This window comes from Pelobates fuscus, chromosome 12, assembly GCF_036172605.1.
Source record: "Pelobates fuscus isolate aPelFus1 chromosome 12, aPelFus1.pri, whole genome shotgun sequence".
Taxonomy (NCBI): domain Eukaryota; kingdom Metazoa; phylum Chordata; class Amphibia; order Anura; family Pelobatidae; genus Pelobates; species Pelobates fuscus.
Window position 1 is genome coordinate 113226087 of NC_086328.1, and position 18297 is coordinate 113244383.

Genomic DNA, 18297 nt, shown 5'->3' on the forward strand with positions numbered 1-18297 from the left:
CTACATTCACTACATTAAAATTAGTAAAATGTTGCTGTAGGCTAAATTACTCTTTTCTTTTTGAGAATTTGAATCAAAGTAGTTGTGATTTTTCAAACATTTAAAGCACTTTTGAAATAGTTTATTTTATAGACAGTCATAACATCATTGCTAAATGTTTCGCTGTCCAATAAAGGTGACATCATTACAGGGCATTAAAACATGTAAGGTTTGATTTAAGAGGAGGCTAAGATACGGTTTGTTGTATACTGTCTTAACCTAACACTATGGGGATAGCTATATAAAAGTCCTCTTTCATGGGTTAAGTAGTAATACTGACCATAGACCACACAGGTTATTGATAGTTAGTGTTTGTTCACCATCCCTGGCAAGCCCTCAGCATCTCAAAAATACACTGTGAGGGGGGCGTGACTGATTGAGTAACGTAATAGACACATGTTCGCAGAGCTCCGCACATACTCTGTAATAGAGACAGAATTATTCTACTTACGAGTTTAGCAGAGACCTCTACTTTACTCCTCCCCCCCCCCCCCCCCCCCCCCGGATGGCATTATATGATGCAAGCACAGAAAATCCCACCAGGGAGCCCTAAAATGCCTGATTTTGGGCTTTCTTTTGAGAGGTCTACACCGCAAGTACCTCCCAAGATGGCGCCTGAGACAAGTGTCGAGGAAGAAGCCTCAGAGGAGTCCCAGGAGGATGTGGAGTCACCCACCTCATCCCGACAGGGCACAGTTAATCAGTAGATTGACTGCGAAGAAGACCCGTCTCCCTCCACAAAGGGGGATATTAAAAGGTTACTCCTGGACATGAGGAAAATGTGGAGAGCCGACTTTCTGGAAACCCAAAAAGAAATGGGAGTTATTCACACAAAGATAAAAAGTGTGGAGGAGAGAGAGAGCCCGGGACATCAAAATAAAGGACACAGAGACACAAGTGGAAGGAAGTTACCCAGCAAGTGTTGATTAAAATGAGGTGTGGCTGCATTGGAGTCTTGACACAGGATCAGGAACCAGTGGCGTACACATGACCTATGGGGCCCCGGTGCGAAAATTGATCCGTGCCCCCCCCCCGCACGCTTACTCTGCGCAGGCCGGGGCCGCAACACATGGCGGCGGGCACCTGGTCGCAGGGGTTGCGACCCCTGTGACCGCGGTATGTACACCAGTGCATGCAGATGCACACACACTTAACCCCTTAAGGACCAAACTTCTGTAATAAAAGGGAATCATGACATGTCACACATGTCATGTGTCCTTAAGGGGTTAAGGGACCACTACAGACACCCAGATCACATCAGCTCAATGAAGTGGTCTGGGTGTCAGGTCCCTCTAGTTTTAACCCTGCAGCTAAAAGCATAGCAGTTTCAGAGAAACTGCTATGTTTCACTGAGGGTTAATCCAGCCTCTAGGAGGAGATCCAGCCTCTAGAGGAGATTCCGCGATTCTAAGACACTGAACGTCCATAGGAATGCATTGAGTAATGCTTTCCTATGGGCGGTTTGAATGCGCGCACGGCTCTTGCCGTGCATGCGAATTCGGAGCTGAGCGGCGTAGGGATCCCCAGCGCCAAGGGAGTCCGGCGCTGGAGAAAGGTAACTGCTGAAGACACACACACACTCTCACGAACAGACGCATACACACTAGCTAACAGACACACACATTTACTGACAGAGACACACTCAGCGACAGACATACATACACACTCACTTACAAAACATACACTCTCACTGACAAACACACACTCACTAACAGACATCAAACAGACTCACTAACACAAACACACTCAGTAACAGACACACGCAGTAACACACTCACTGACACTCACTAGCAGACACACACTCACTGACACTAACACACACTAACACTCACAGTAACACTAACACACACAGTAACACACACACTAACACTCACAGTAACAGTAACAGTAACACACACAGTAACACTAACACACACACTAACACTCACAGTAACACTAACACACAGTAACACTAACACACACTAACACTCACAGTAACACTAACACACACACTAACACTCACAGTAACACTAACACACACTAACACATTTTTTTTTATTTAATCCCCCCAGCCTCCTTACCTTTTGGAGTGCTGAGTGGATTCCCTGGGGTCCAGTGGTGCTGCTGGGCTCCTGGGGGGCCGGTCACTCGGCGGGCAGTCAGGCTGGCGGGCGCGCGAGGGAGCACTCCCCCCTGAGTGCTTCCTCTTCAGCTCCCTCGCGTGCCGCGTACTGATAACGGAGCCAGAAGATGACGTCATCTTCCGGCTCCGGTATCAGTGCGGTGCGCGAGGGAGCTGAAGAAGAAGCACTCAGGGGAGAGTGCTCCCTCGCACACCGGCCAGCCTGACTGCCCGCCGGGTGTAAGCAGGGCCAGCCTCGGGGGGCCCGGAGGTGGCCGGCTCCTGGGCCCCCAAGGAGAAGAGGCTGGTCCAGAGCGTACATACCGGGTCGCAGGGGCGGCCGGGCCCCCTGGTGGGCCGGGCCCGGTCGTAACCGCAACCCCTGCGACCCTGGTATGTACGCCACTGTCAGGAACATTCTCCTGCGGGGAATACCAGAGACAATCAGAAGGGAAGTGTTGCTACCCTACACTCAGAGGCTTATCGCATCTATGGGCCTTAAATGAGGGGCAGATCCCTCTATGCTGTTCTCGGTGTGCAGCAGCTTTAGGTATTTGTAATGGTCCGATCCACAATCATGCCTGATCCAGGGTGCTGGGATCATTACAATTCAAAGGAAGCTCAGTGATACTGTTTGGAGACCTTTCCTTTACTGTCCTTTACTGTCCTTCTGGAGAAATGTAAGCTGGCCTGGTCACTAAAATGCTACGAGATCACTCCATCAGATACCGCTGGGGAGCGGTCCCACACAGTGACACAGTCCTTAGCTTGACCTCAGAGGGAGACCCAATGACACTCTTACAGCACTATAACCAAGGGTGGTCACGACTCAGAGGGAGGGGAACATGACACAGAGAGATCCCAGAGAAGGCACTTTAAAATTCCCGACCAAGCTAGCTAAAGTTACAGTAATCAGACAGTGATCCCATACCAACAGGGCCGGATTAACATAGGGGCTGATGGAGCTGCAGCTCCAGGCCCAGGCCCATGGAATAGGCCCATTTAAAAAAAATACAAAAAAAGTTGTATTTTTTTTTAAAACTTTTTTTTTTTTCACACTACTCTTAGGTTTGCCATCTGACTAGTATTTTACGGTACAGACAATATTTGAGGCTGCCTGGCCATGATGGTATTGCAGTAATACCGGTAATACAAATGCAGATATTTTTCTCAGTATAAATGGAGATTACTCTGCAATACCAGCACCGGTGTCACTGTGTATGGAGAGAGGCAGGGATAGGAAGTTACAGCATATCCCTCCCTGCCTCTCTCTACTCACTGATACGCCGGGGAGCAGCTACACAGCACAGAGAGTTCAGACAGCAGCTCCCAGCCTGCAGAGACAGATTACAGCTCAGGGAAATGAGGGACGAGGGGAAAGGCAGCAGGGAGACATGGGGACACTGAGACACTAGGGGACACATGGTGACACTGAGACGCTAGGGGACACTGGGAGATGTGGGGACACTGAGACACTAGGGGACACTGTGAGACATGGGGATATTGTGAGACATGGGGACACTGAGACACATGGGGACGCTGTGAGACATAAGTAGACACCCAGTATCCCTATGTCTCCCAGCCAGTGTCCCTAGTGTCTCAGTGTCCCCATGGCTCCCAGTGTCCCCTAGTCTCCCAGTGTTATGGGATTCCAGCATGGTCAAAATTTAGTAGGCCAAAATCTCCACATGGCATATGCTAATTAGTATCTGAGTCATCAGTATACTGAGCATGTGTGGAAGTGGTTAGTAAATTCCTTTGTCTTCAACAAGTCATGTGATCTGCCCATATAAGGTGATCCTGAATATCCTGTGTGCTGATTGGTCTGAGGAATATAGGAGGGGTTATACTGTATGGGAGGGGATATGCTGTTAACAAAAGTCCTGTACACCATGCTTTCTGCCTCTCAGATATTTTTGGAACAGGAGTTCATCTGAGACCCGATCGGTACGTGAATAAAAGCCTGTTACTTCCTGAAGACTTGTGTCCATATCTCTATGTGTGGCTTCTGCGGTTTGTTCCTGTTATTTTCCCTGTAACACCAGTGTCCCCTAGTTTCCCAGTGTCTGTGTCCCCATGTCTTCCAGTGTCCCCAAATGTCTGTGTCCCCATGTCTTCCACTGTCCCCATGTCTCCCAGTGTCCCCAAATGTCTGTGTCCGCATGTCTTCCAGTGTCCACATGTCTCCCAGCCAGTGTCCCTAGTGTCTCAGTGTCCCCATGTCTCCCAGTGTCCCCAAATGTCTCAGTATCCCCATGTCTCCCAATGTCCCCATGTCTATGTCCACAAGTGCCCCCATGTCTCCCAGTGTCCCCAAGTGGCTGTGTCCCCATGCCTCCCAGCCAGTGTCCCTAGTGTCTCAGTGTCCCCTTGTCTCCTAGTGTCCCCATGTCTCCCAGTGTCTGTGTTCCCATGTCTCTGTGTCCCTAGTGTCTTAGTTTCCCCAAATGTCTGTATCCTCATGTCTCTGTGTCCATAGTGTATGTGACCCCATTTCTCCCAGTGTCCCCAAATGTCTCAGTGTCCCCGTGTCTCCATGTCTCTCAGTGTCCCCATGTCTGTATCCACAAGTGCCCCCATGTCTCCCAGTGTCCCCAAGTGTCTCACTGTCTCTGTGTCTCTCAGTGTCCCCATGTCTCACTGTGTTTGGATGTCTCTCAGTGTCCCCTAGTATCCTAGTGACACGGGACACACTGAGACATGGGGACACTGGGAGACTAGGGGATTAGGCGATATGGGGGCACTGACACTGTGATACATAGGGACACTGATGCCAGGCGGGCCTTCCAATTCTTTGGACAGACATAGCCCCTTTTGGCAGTTCTGGTCACGTGATTCGCATCAGTGGCCTACTCTTTTACCCCTCCCACTGGCTTCCTGCTTCACTGGACACTGCTATTAGGGGGTATGGATTTACTTGAAAGATGAAAGCATAAATTAGATAAAGAGATTAGCATAGAGTATGTGTTTTCTTATAGCTGCATCCAACACCAACTCCATCAGATACATGACGCTTGAGAGGTATGACTGTTTTAGTGTTTTTGGTTGATAAGATTCTGTAATTAGGCCCCAGCATAATTGTCAGCACTGGGCCCACTGGGCTCTTAATCTGGCCCTGCATACCAAACACGCTGGTCTTGTGAGTCCTTTGCTCCCTTTCCACTGCCCACAAAGGCTGCGGCTTACCTACATGACAGCTTTCCCACTGTGCAGTGTATTACACACATTATAGTACGGCAGCAAGTTTTTTACAGCCTCTGGAAGATATATTGTTCCTAGGAATCTGTCATGTTGTTTACCCTACGACCATGTGATGCCTGCACTCACTGTTGAACTTTAGGTTTAATATTTTGTATCTTCATTTGTTCGTTGATATTTTCATGTTATGCACATCTAATGTATACCTGAGTATGTGAAAACCCAATAACATACAAATGAAAAAAAAACCAAAAAGAAATACACTGTGAGATGGATTTAATAAATTATGTTTATTGTAAATGGTCACATTACTGTTGATTCTTACCAACGGTTGCCGAAAATGGTCATCTTCTATGAAAAAGGGTAAGATAGGAAATGCAAATGAAATTTTTAACTTACATAGATATACCTATTGCAAAATAATACAGATTCTATGTGACATGTAATGGTGACAGTTTACTTTTAAGTAAAAATATAGATTTTATTTTTCTAATAACACAATTCTTATTAATAATGCAGTTTTTTTTTTTTTTTTTCACACATCTTGTTTTGTTCCCATATTGAATTCCTCAGTTGCTGGTACCTTTCCAACAAAGGATATTCTGTCTAAGACTTACGCTGATTTTAAAAGCAAGACCACCACTGCTTATGTAACACAAATCATAGAAAACGGGCAAAAAATTCTATCAAACAGGGCAATAAGTACAAAGACTGTGAGAATTGGAGAAGCATCTCAAACATATGGCTATACCAATGGGCCCTTGGAACCCTTAACATCATACTGGTAATTACAAATCTTGTTTCAGACATATTGCTAAGTACCTTATTTTATATCACAAAAATGTAGCTTTTGTTATTGTAGTTATATTAGCTCTTCAAATTGCATACTTAGCATTTGGAAAGGTGTTCTTTTTTTCATGTTCATTTTTTTCCACCTGGAGGCTCCACACAATGGAAAGGTTTTGTTATGCTTTCATGACCAATCTATGACTAATTATCCTGGAGATTTTGGATAAACATAGATAGAATGATGTCTTCATGTCAGTATCCTATTTTCTTATTTTTTGAGTGATTACCTCTGTTTATTTGTTTTGCACTTATCAGATGTAATTTACCTTAAACAATTGTATCTCAATCTCTAAATTGAATTTTAATCAAAGGGTCTTGTAGGGTCTAGCATGCTATTAACATAGCAGGGGATAAGAAAATCTTAATTAAACAGAACTTGCAATAAAAGCCTAAATAGGGCTCTCTTTACAGGAAGTGTTTATGGAAGGCTGTGCAAGTCACATGCAGGGAGGTGTGACTAGGGTTCATAAACAAAGTGATTTAACTCCTAAATGGCAGATAATTGAGCAGTGAGGCTGGAGTGGCATGTTCTATACACCAAAACTGCTTCATTAAGCTAGATTTGTTTTGGTGACTATAGTGTCTATTTAAATACCCCTTAAGGACACATGACATGTGTGACATGTCAGGATTCCCTTTTATTCCAGAAGTTTGGTCCTTAAAGGGTTAAACGACTTTCTATGCTTATTTCAAGAACATGTATAAATATGTTAAATAGAAGATGTCACAGAACAGAACTCTGTGGATCCACTTACCATTTTGTCCAGCTTAAAAATATACCATTAATGACAACTCTCTGTACTCTATCTTTAAGCCAATGTTCTACCCAAGAACGCGAATTTTCACCTAGACCAATTTATTTTGGTTTGAATAGTACCGTATTGTGGTACCGTATTGAACACCATGGTAAAATCCAAGTAGAACACATCCACTGCAACACCCTGATCTATACTTCTACTTACTGCTTTGTGAATGCAATTACATTAGTTTGGCATGACCTATGTTTCTTAAAAGCAGATTGGTTTTCCTAATAACAATGTTATCTTTACGAATAACGCTTTTTATTTAAAAAAAAAATATTTTTCCTTCCGTTAAATTTAGCATATACTTTGCGTATATGTAAAATTTACTTCTGTTCAATGCACAGGTTGGGTTAACTTGCTTTCATTAAAAAAAATTTTTTTACTAAAGGGAGAATTGTCATGATTTTAAAGTGAATTCAGAGTAAATTTTAAATTCACATACAAGCTAGACAATTTTGACCTTACATTTAAAATTACTTTGAATGGCTCACAGTTCTTATTTTAGTGAATAATGTTGTTAGAAAATGCAATAGAATGTGTTATTTTGTCAGCAGTACCCAAATAATTGTAAAAGTGTAGTTTCTCATATATTCACTTGTTTTCTATATGTATTTCAGGGTCGCTGTGGCTGGATTTACTAACTTAACAATTACCTCTGGAATTATTTCAGCAGAAAACAGTGTATTTTCATTTGCTCCTTATGCATTGGCAACTACAACCACCCAGAACCCAGGTGGGTCTTTATGACTATAATATTTGCAGTACAAAAAAAAAAACACTCTCAGTTCAAATTGAATTTAAAAACATTATCCTATTTCTTGAGGCAGTATACCTTCAAAACAAATCAGTTTATTAATTCTTCATCTCCGAAGTTGCTTCTAAATTACCTCAAACTGCGCAGAATTTATAAATCAATTTTGGGGAAAAAAAATCACAACAATGAACAACCTGACTTGTATCACTGCTTATTTTATAATAATAATAATAATAATAATAATAATAATAATAATATATATTCTCCATCTTTGACTACCATGTAATATCATGTCGTCAAATAATTATTACTAAAATTCTCTAAGCATTTTTTTGTGATCTATATATCTCTTTTATTCATGTCAGTATGCATAAACAACGCATTATTTGATAACAAAACATCATCTATACCAGGGGTCCTCAAACTGTGGCCCTCCAAATGTTGCAGAACTACAACTACCATGATTATCTGGCTATCTGTGTAATTCAAAGAATCATGGGAGTTGTAGTTCAGCAACATCTGGAGGGCAACAGTTTGAGGACCCCTGATCTATACAGTTGGACGTAGGACACCACTTCCACTGGGGGATTGTTATCAAGCCCCCCCCCTTCTCCCCCTTCCCCCCAGATATCTGAAACCACAGATAGTGGCCAATTCTACGTGTACATGTATACAGGTAGCAAGGGTAGAGCACACTATTATCTTATCGATAGTAGCAAACACTATATATATATATATATATATATATATATATATATAAATCCAAATGTGTGGCTGCACTCACGGTTTAAAAGTCCAAAGTTTAATGGAAAAACGATTTAAAACATCAGTAGATCAACGTTTCAGTCATGTAAGACTTTCATCAGGATCATGAATGCATACTGACAAAGAGGCTGTTTATATACATGTTAACATTGATACAATTAAACAAATTAAGCAAATTAATAATTAAGAAATTAATGAAATGGCTTACCCTCAGTGTAAAAACCGCCATGTTACCGGCGTCCCTTAGTGCCCAGTGCGCATGTTCCGGCTAGCTCCACCCCTCCAGTGACGTCACCATGTGGTGACGTATGACGTTCGTCGACATAGCGACGAGAATAACTACAACATCGCTATGGGGATACAGCAACGGACCGGCTGAACTGGACGTGCAGAAAGAAATTACACCGTGAACTAAGTGATAACAATCAATGTGGACGAAAATTAATCTATTGCATTGCTGCTGTGATTAGTAACAAACAACCAAGTATATTTGGCTGAGATTGCTTGGTGATTGCCCAATAGGCATCTTGTTGAAAGTGAACCTATTAATAGTGTATAATATATATTGCACAACTGTGCAAAATCGCCAATAAAGGATATATGGAGACTATGTTGCCTCTATCATCTATGTGTTGTAAATACTTAAAGTGACAATGTGCTTTGTGTAAATATTGAAAAATAAAGGTGCTATACATGCTGTTAAAGTGACAGTGTGTGAAAAAAGTGACATATGAATAATAGAGTGCAAAGAATATATAATACAATAGCTTACATATTGTTAACCAAAAATTATTAAAAACAAGGACTAATCACTTATACTATATACAACAAACATATTGGCAAAATGTCTCTGTATTCAATAATAGTAATATGGCATATTTGATTCATATTGCCAAAATATAATATATTGGTATAGCAGCCAACTAGGCTTTGCTCTTATTAATGCTTCTAACTTATCATTGGTGGTTACTATTTTAGCTGCCACTTAAATGACCCGTTTCAATAAACGGTTTTATTGAATATAGAGACATGAATTAAAAGAAATAATATTAATGATGAACCTAGCTGGGGCTGTATATTAATGAATATATTTAAAGATAACTATATATCTTGTACGGAACAAGAATATCTAACAATAGAATACCTAAATACAATAATGCAGAGGGTTATTGAATAAGGTTAATACTGTGCAATAGGAGACAAGTCTACACTATATAGATATTGTTAATATCATAAGGCTAGCCGGACAATCATCATAAGAAAGAGTGAAAAGAAATATGCTCATTAAGGCCTTTCGGAGAGACAGTGTCCAACTCGTAAATCCAGTAGGTCTCTCTGTTAAGGAGAATTCTTCCTCGATCACCTGCCCTACCGGACAAAGGGATATGGTCAATAGCAATGAACTTCAACGCTGTTATGGATGATTCAGCTCCAAGAAGTGCTTCGCTTCTGGTTTGTCTGAAGAACCATCGCGATATGCCAATCTAATGTGTTGTTCTACACGTAATGGTCTTCTTGATGAAGTACTGTCCAAAATCGAGGGTGTGTTCGCTGCCTTGGGTGCGTCACATGTGGCCATATGATGCCAGCAAAGACGTTCTCTCACCCACATACAAACAAGCAGTACTTCATCAAGAAGACCATTACGTGTAGAACAACACATGTTATATATAAGTTGACATGTCCGTGTGGCCTAGTATATGTAGGCAAAACTGAAACAGAACTGTGTGAGAGAATCAGGGGGCACAGGTCGAGTATTAGATTGGCATATCGCGTTCTAAAAACCAGAACATAATCTTCATTTCCATTTTTGCAAGTTATTAAAATGTTGAGAAACATCTATAAAAGTGATTTGGGTCTGGATTCATACATCTGCCATTTTTCTATAAACATCATTAATATTGAATAGGGCTAACTGACAGCATTATGAGCAACAACATATTATTTTCCTTCTTAAATATAAAATTAATTAAGATGTGATGATGATTTCGTCAACAACAGATTCATGATATATCCAACTACACAGTGTAATGAAATCCTCAGATTAGGGTTTTTGATGAAAAAGCATTTTGTATCAAATAGATGATTTCACACTACTTATTATTGCCCAAAATGATGAAAGAAAAATCTTCTTCCGCCCTTTTTACAGATAACAATATACCCCAAGTGTTCCACCTTACGAGGGACATTCCCTATGTTTTGTATCTTCATAAATAGACCAAGAGTTATTAAAACATATTATTCCTATATGTCTCTCATGGGTATTATTCCATTAGAACTGCAATGGATACATTTTTGGGGCTACATTTATCCCTCTGAGTTGTCTTTTGTTTTACATGGGAAGTTGAGCTGGAGTGGGAATGCCATCGGTGTATGAGTGTCATTTTACACTCACTCTCACCCTAATTAACCCTAACTGGGCAAGTAGCAAAGATGTAACACTAGCCAGCCAGGATGAGGCCAGGTGCATGCTGGTAAATATAATTTAATACCAAGGCCACTTTATTAGTTACGCAAGTATGTACGCTTTTTTTATGCGGGGCCTTCTTTACCTTTTGTCTCTGTTAATATTTTATTAATCAACTACTTGTTGTTCATTATTCCTATTCTATGACTGTAAATGGCTGTGAAATATCTTGTAAATAATAATTTGGTATCATTTTTCATTAGGTGTAATCGTAGGAGCCGTTGTGGGATGTATCCTCGGAGTTATTGTGATTGGTATCATGGGCTTTTTTATCTGGCGGAGAAGAAGGTAAAATGACCATTACTGTCCGATATAGGAAACCTGCTACATGCCAAGCATTTACAGTGTTTATCTTCCTTTAAAAAGACACTGTTTAAAAGAACATATACATAGAACAAGGAATGAGTTTTCCTACATAGCGGAACCATAGGTGATTTGTCATAGTTAAATAATTTTCCATAAACAGAACACTGGATTCAGACAATGGCACTTAGTCATTATTAAATTAATATACGTTGTGACAAACTCCCCTTCCCACATGAGTTTGCCACAAGCTCCTGGAGGACCTTGCTTGCCAGCCTCCTGCCCACAAACTATAGGCCCTGCAGGGAAACCTGTAAAAGACTAGTGAACTTGACCGATTTCATGGAACTGTTTTGGGCATAGGACCATGTGCACGGTCGGTCAAAATTATGACTTCCATGGAAATCCTGAACCCCTGAACCGTTCTGGGTGATTTGGGGATATGTTGGAACCCCAGATAGGGGCTATCAAGGGATATGACTTTTTTGTGGTTTCCATGTGTTTTAGGGGTACTTGGATATAATTGGATTAGACTTAGTACAGTTACTGAACCAATTATCTCCCAGGCAGAGGAGAGGGACTGTATGATTGTATATGGGAGTTTCATGTACTTAAACATCTTTGGCCCCAGTCAAGCCACGGCGACTGTGGGCAGAAGTGCTGCAGTTTGTCCACTGTTCCAGCTAGGAAGCAGTCCTTGAGGATATTTAGCAACCTATTGAACATGCTGCTGTTAGTCTAGCTTACTAGGTATTGTCTCAAATGTCAATGTATTGATAACAAACTACCCCAAAATAACAAAGGGGGGGAATGCAAAACAGTTTTAAAATGTAGCCAGCTTTATGGCTCCAAATTCTTCCTCCTTTCATCCCGTATAGAAGAAGCAAATAGCATATTTTATGGGAGTACAAACCACCGTCCTTAGCCATGATTGTATTTTCATTATGTGTAAATAATGACTATGCATACATAAGAAAAATAAAGTGCATCTTGGGTGTAAAAACCCAAGGGCAGAGTACAGAATATTTGATAGAGTCCTAACCTCAACATCTGAGGAAAGGGATTTAGGGGTAATTATTTCTGATGACTTAAAGGTAGGCAGACAATGTAATAGAGCAGCAGGAAATGCTAGCAGAATGCTTGGTTGTATAGGGAGAGGTATTTGCAGTAGAAAGAGGGAAGTGCTCATGCCATTGTACAGAACACTGGTGAGACCTCACTTTGAGTATTGTACGCAGTACTGGAGACCATATATCCAGAAGGATATTGATACTTTGGAGAGTATATCAGGAAGTAGACACAAAGGAGGAAAGGAAGCCTTTAACGAGCACTCAATGGGCAGGGGGTAACCCTCGAAGACTACCAGGGTAGTGGCAAACAAAGCAGAAACAGGATGAGTGCCCTGCGTTATTAATACGTAACCTTTAATGATATATATTAAAAAAAATAGGTGAAAAACCACCAAAAAATATGAACCAATAAAATCTGTTATAATTCCGATAGAATACAGTATCACAAACTGATAATGAGTACTAAATATGTGGGTCTTGACGGATTATAACAGATGTTCCAACGTGTGAGGGGTTAAAACCCAATTCTGTAGACCCCCACCATGTTGGAAGTACCAACTGCTTCTAAATTCGATAAAAAGAGAGGACATGGACAAAAGTAATCATTATCCCCACGGATATGCCACTTGAACAGAAACCTCATTCAATAGATCCCTGAGGCCCTAAGTAAGACTTTAATAGTGAACTATTGTTAGCAATCATAGGTCTATACACTGATTCGTTGAGGCCCTAGAGAGAGGACCTGTTCAGAAGTTTTCAGTGTCCTCTCATAAATAGCTATGTGCAAAAAAGCAGTAATTTCGCACGTAAAAATATATGAAAAACTGAGACCACCAGGGTGTGAGGTATCAGATAAGTCACATAGACATATAATGTATGCGCAATGGGTAATAAGCTGTATGCATATATAGTAGGTGTGAGGAGTTTAAGCGATCCTGGGAGTGACACACTCCTAAGTACAGATCACTGACCTAACCATTATAACTAGTACAGCCATAATGTATGGTGTAGCACAAATACTAATCAGGTATACACCCCTCTATCTCATAGGTAACCCTATATAGCCTAACACATATATGCACGGGTACCATATCCAATAATGTACCCTAAATCAATACTCCATGATAGGTCAAAAGAGAGACTTCAAAATTAACCCGGGGGAAACAGGATAAAAAACGGCCAACACAATAGTTAATGAATTAAAGGTTTTGAGCTGCTGCAACATCACAGTAAACCATAGCCACTTATCCGAGTTTCGCCTGATGGGAGTTTGAAGTCAACTCAGGATCCATCATATCACTGATGCCATGATGAACAAAAATTAGAGATAAAGCTGGATCGTCAGCCCCTGACGCGCGCGTTTCGCCCGCAGCTCATGAGAGGGGAGCCGATGTGCGGGAACTGAGCCGGTATTTGAAGGTAAGTAATATGATTTCATTGGAGGAAAGTTAGAACCTGTCAGCCATTGGCGGCCAATCCACATCAAGTAGGGGATTGAAAGTACAACGTGATATTCACGCCCCCTGTGTTAACCCCTTCAGGGGTCCTGTAAAGAAAACCAAATAGGAAAAAAAGGAAAAAAGCTAAAGCCCTTGTGTCCACGTTGGCGTGTGGGTTAGTGGAACGGCCCTGGCCGGGTAAGTATATATAAGCCACCCGGCATATGTAATAAAATAGTTTCAGAATCTGCCGAATACATGCTTAGTAAAACCAGCAGATAGTGAGATCTCGATACTGACCCGGAGATCACTCCTGTCAGTACTATGTAGGAGGTAAATTAACCCCTTCAGGGATCCCAAGTAATAGAACTAGGACATTTCTATCCTCCCAAAGTGGAGGATTATAACATAGGACATGACAAAGTTAATTAGTACAACCTCAAAGTGTTAACAAACCGATACATGTTAACGGAATGTGACACATAGTGCTCACACTGCATGAGCGCTCGGTGTAGGAAATAGAAAAGTGAACGCCGGATTTAAGTTGATCACAGTCCATATTTCATGATATTATAGGGTGTAGTATAATTCTGGTAAGATACCTAATATAACATGTATTCACTAAGAAATAAGACAAGAATGCCCGGGACATTGATCGCAAGATTATGGTGGTTGGGTCAAAAATAAATTGATAATGATAAATGGTTAGTAAAAAAGCCTATAAGTTACTAGGCAGACAACCATAATGGTAAACATTAATGAAACGATATTATAAAATACGGTGAATGTCTCAGAGATACCGATAGAGGAGAGTGATTAAAACAGTGGAATCCCTCTGGAGCCACAAGGTCCCAACTGATTGGAAGGTCATATTGTAAATTACAGGACTAGTGGACTTATGCTCGATATGCAAAAGAAACTTTTATATCGAGCCTCAGAGTCCATAAATGAGGGAGCTCTCAGCATACCAACTAATGAAATGGGGTGAGATAGATTAAGTGGCTATGGATTAGTCCAGGATATCTGGCCTTCCACAGTGGTACCTGACAGCCACCTCGAGACATTTATATGGAATCAAAAATATTCCCCAATTAGTGGGAACAAGAGACCAGGTGGATTAATGGATAAAGGGGGTAAAATTAAATTCTTCATTCAGCCCCCCTGAGGTCAAGGTCTTAAACTCATAGATCCACCTGGACTCTTTCCGAAGAAGAGTTAAGTTGAAGTTACCCTTTCTCGAATTTTGGGTCACCTTTTCTAATGCCTGAAAGGATAGGTGATTCGGATTGCCATCATGAAAGTGGCGTACATGGTTCGCTACGGGGGTACTCAGATTAAGATTGGTAACAGAGTTTATATGTTGGAGAATACGTCTCCTAAACTCCTGATACGTTTTCCCTATGTATTGGGTACCACATGAACAAGTTATTACATAGATGACACGTGTAGTGCTACAATTAATGAAATGGTACACCCTATATTCTTTAGAAGTTTGGCTGCATTTCACCATCTTAGAAGTTTTGATATATTGACACGCTTTACAGTGGCCGCATTTGTGGGTTCCTACTGGGGCCAATAACCAGTTTTTCGAAGGTGTTTTTCTTTCTAGGTGACTATGAACTAGAAGATCTCTAAGATTTTTAGATCTGCGTGCAGTAATATTTGGATAAGGTATTAGACTGGTGTCGAGATCTTTATCATATTGAAGGATAGGCCAATGTCGGGAAAATATATCTTTGATGGGTTGCCAATGATCATCAAAGGTGACTATGCATCTGATCGTTGGTGTGGTGGGAGTAGGTCTTGTTGATCGTAGACTGGTACTTCTCTCTTGTGATAGGGCTCTCTGGTACGCCTTCTTCAGCGTCCGATTAGGGTATCCTTTATCTTTAAAACGGATACGTAGTCTATTGGCCTCAGCTTTGAAGGACTCCTCACTGGAACAGTTCCTTCTAGCACGAAGATACTGTCCGTACGGGATTCCTGCCTTCAACCGCTGCGGATGGAAGCTCTGCCAATGTAATAGGCTGTTAGAAGCAGTACTTTTACGAAATAGTTCAGTATCAACCGTTCCATCCATGTTTAGTATGATCCTAAGATCCAGAAATTCCAAATGTGTCTCGTGGATCACATGTGTTAGTTTGAGCCCAATGTGATTGTCATTGAGCTCATCCACCATATTGACAAAGGATGAGATCGAACCAGTCCAGAACAACAGGACATCGTCGATGTATCTCATCCATTTGTGAACATATTGATGGAAATGACTGACATTGATGAGGATGGTTTCCTCCCACCACCCAAGATATAGGTTTGCATAGCTAGGGGCACAAGCTGTGCCCATAGCAGTGCCAACAAGTTGTAAATAGTACTTCCCATCAAAAACGAAGTAATTGTGGGTGAGGACGAACTCCAATACCGCTAATATTACTTCGATTTGTTCGGCATCATATTTACCAGATTTGAATAGAAAGTAGGATGAAGCACGTAGTCCTATTGCGTGTGGAATGTTGTTATACAGGGATACAACGTCTAACTTTCCTCCAATGAAATCATATTACTTACCTTCAAATACCGGCTCAGTTCCCGCACATCGGCTCCCCTCTGATGAGCTGCGGGCGAAACGCGCGCGTCAGGGGCTGACGATCCAGCTTTATCTCTAATTTTTGTTCATCATGGCATCAGTGATATGATGGATCCTGAGTTGACTTCAAACTCCCATCAGGCGAAACTCGGATAAGTGGCTATGGTTTACTGTGATGTTGCAGCAGCTCAAAACCTTTAATTCATTAACTATTGTGTTGGCCGTTTTTTATCCTGTTTCCCCCGGGTTAATTTTGAAGTCTCTCTTTTGACCTATCATGGAGTATTGATTTAGGGTACATTATTGGATATGGTACCCGTGCATATATGTGTTAGGCTATATAGGGTTACCTATGAGATAGAGGGGTGTATACCTGATTAGTATTTGTGCTACACCATACATTATGGCTGTACTAGTTATAATGGTTAGGTCAGTGATCTGTACTTAGGAGTGTGTCACTCCCAGGATCGCTTAAACTCCTCACACCTACTATATATGCATACAGCTTATTACCCATTGCGCCTACATTATATGTCTATGTGACTTATCTGATACCTCACACCCTGGTGGTCTCAGTTTTTCATATATTTTTACGTGCGAAATTACTGCTTTTTTGCACATAGCTATTTATGAGAGGACACTGAAAACTTCTGAACAGGACCTCTCTCTAGGGCCTCAACGAATCAGTGTATAGACCTATGATTGCTAACAATAGTTCACTATTAAAGTCTTACTTAGGGCCTCAGGGATCTATTGAATGAGGTTTCTGTTCAAGTGGCATATCCGTGGGGATAATGATTACTTTTGTCCATGTCCTCTTTTTATCGAATTTAGAAGCAGTTGGTACTTCCAACATGGTGGGGGTCTACAGAATTGTGTTTTAACCCCTCACACGTTGGAACATCTGTTATAATCCGTCAAGACCCACATATTTAGTACTCATTATCAGTTTGTGATACTGTATTCTATCGGAATTATAACAGATTTTATTGGTTCATATTTTTTGGTGGTATATCAGGAAGTATTACATTACAGAGAGGGTAGTGGATGCATGGAAGAGCCTTCCAGCTGAAGTGGTAGAGGTTAACACAGTAAAGGAGTTTAAGCATTCGTGGGATAGGCATAAGGCTATCCTAGCTATAAGATAGGGCCAGGGACTAGTGAAAGTATCTAGAAAATTTGGCAGACTAGATGGGCAGAATGGTTCTTATCTGCCGTCACAGTCTATGTATCTGTGTTGCTATTTACTCCAAAATGCACACACATAGGTACATGTTTGTATGCCTCTTGGTATCACCAAGTCTCATTTCACTGTGGATTTGTGGAAATTATCCAGCAGCTTTTACTGTTAATTTGTACAATTTGCCATTTGCCATTGCGTGCATTAAATGCCAGCTGCAGTTTGTAAATGATGTTACACATTGCATGACTCTTTGTGGCCAGCATGTGGCAGTGTTGTATCAATTGAACACAATGTAACCTGTATTAGTTCATCTGATTAATGTTTTTGAACAATTTACTGAGAGTTGCATATTCTGCTTCTTGCCAGAGAGATCCAATTCATTACTTATATAATGCCGGCATATTTTGCCGCATTGTGCACTTTATGGAAGGATAAACAAACTGAATGTGAAGATTATGCTAGTATTATGTTATTATATTAATACCTGGCCACGTGAAAAGAATTGTGCGCATTGCGATTGTTTTTTGTTATTTTAAAAAGAAATGTATTAAATAACAAAATACACATAAGTATATCTGGAAAAAATCCATGTTTTCCCCAAAGGCTATGGGGTTTATTTAATAAAACTGCAAAGAACCTTGAATTGTGAAGAAATCACAGTGAAATAAAACAATTTAGACCGAAGTAGCCAGACTTTTAAAATTCTTCAATACAGAGATGTATCCCATTTCTTATAGTTTAA

The 18297-nt window shown here is 41.0% G+C and overlaps 1 protein-coding gene across 1 annotated transcript in view; it reads left to right on the forward strand.

The window, feature by feature from the left end:
• Positions 1-18297, forward strand: part of LOC134578546 (receptor-type tyrosine-protein phosphatase beta-like) — a 114217-nt gene that overhangs the window by 82145 nt on the left and 13775 nt on the right. The window contains exons 29-31 of the mRNA XM_063437523.1: positions 5912-6122; positions 7608-7723; positions 11180-11264. Of these exons, the coding sequence (XP_063293593.1) occupies positions 5912-6122; positions 7608-7723; positions 11180-11264 (412 nt within the window). The remainder of the gene's footprint in view (positions 1-5911; positions 6123-7607; positions 7724-11179; positions 11265-18297) is intronic.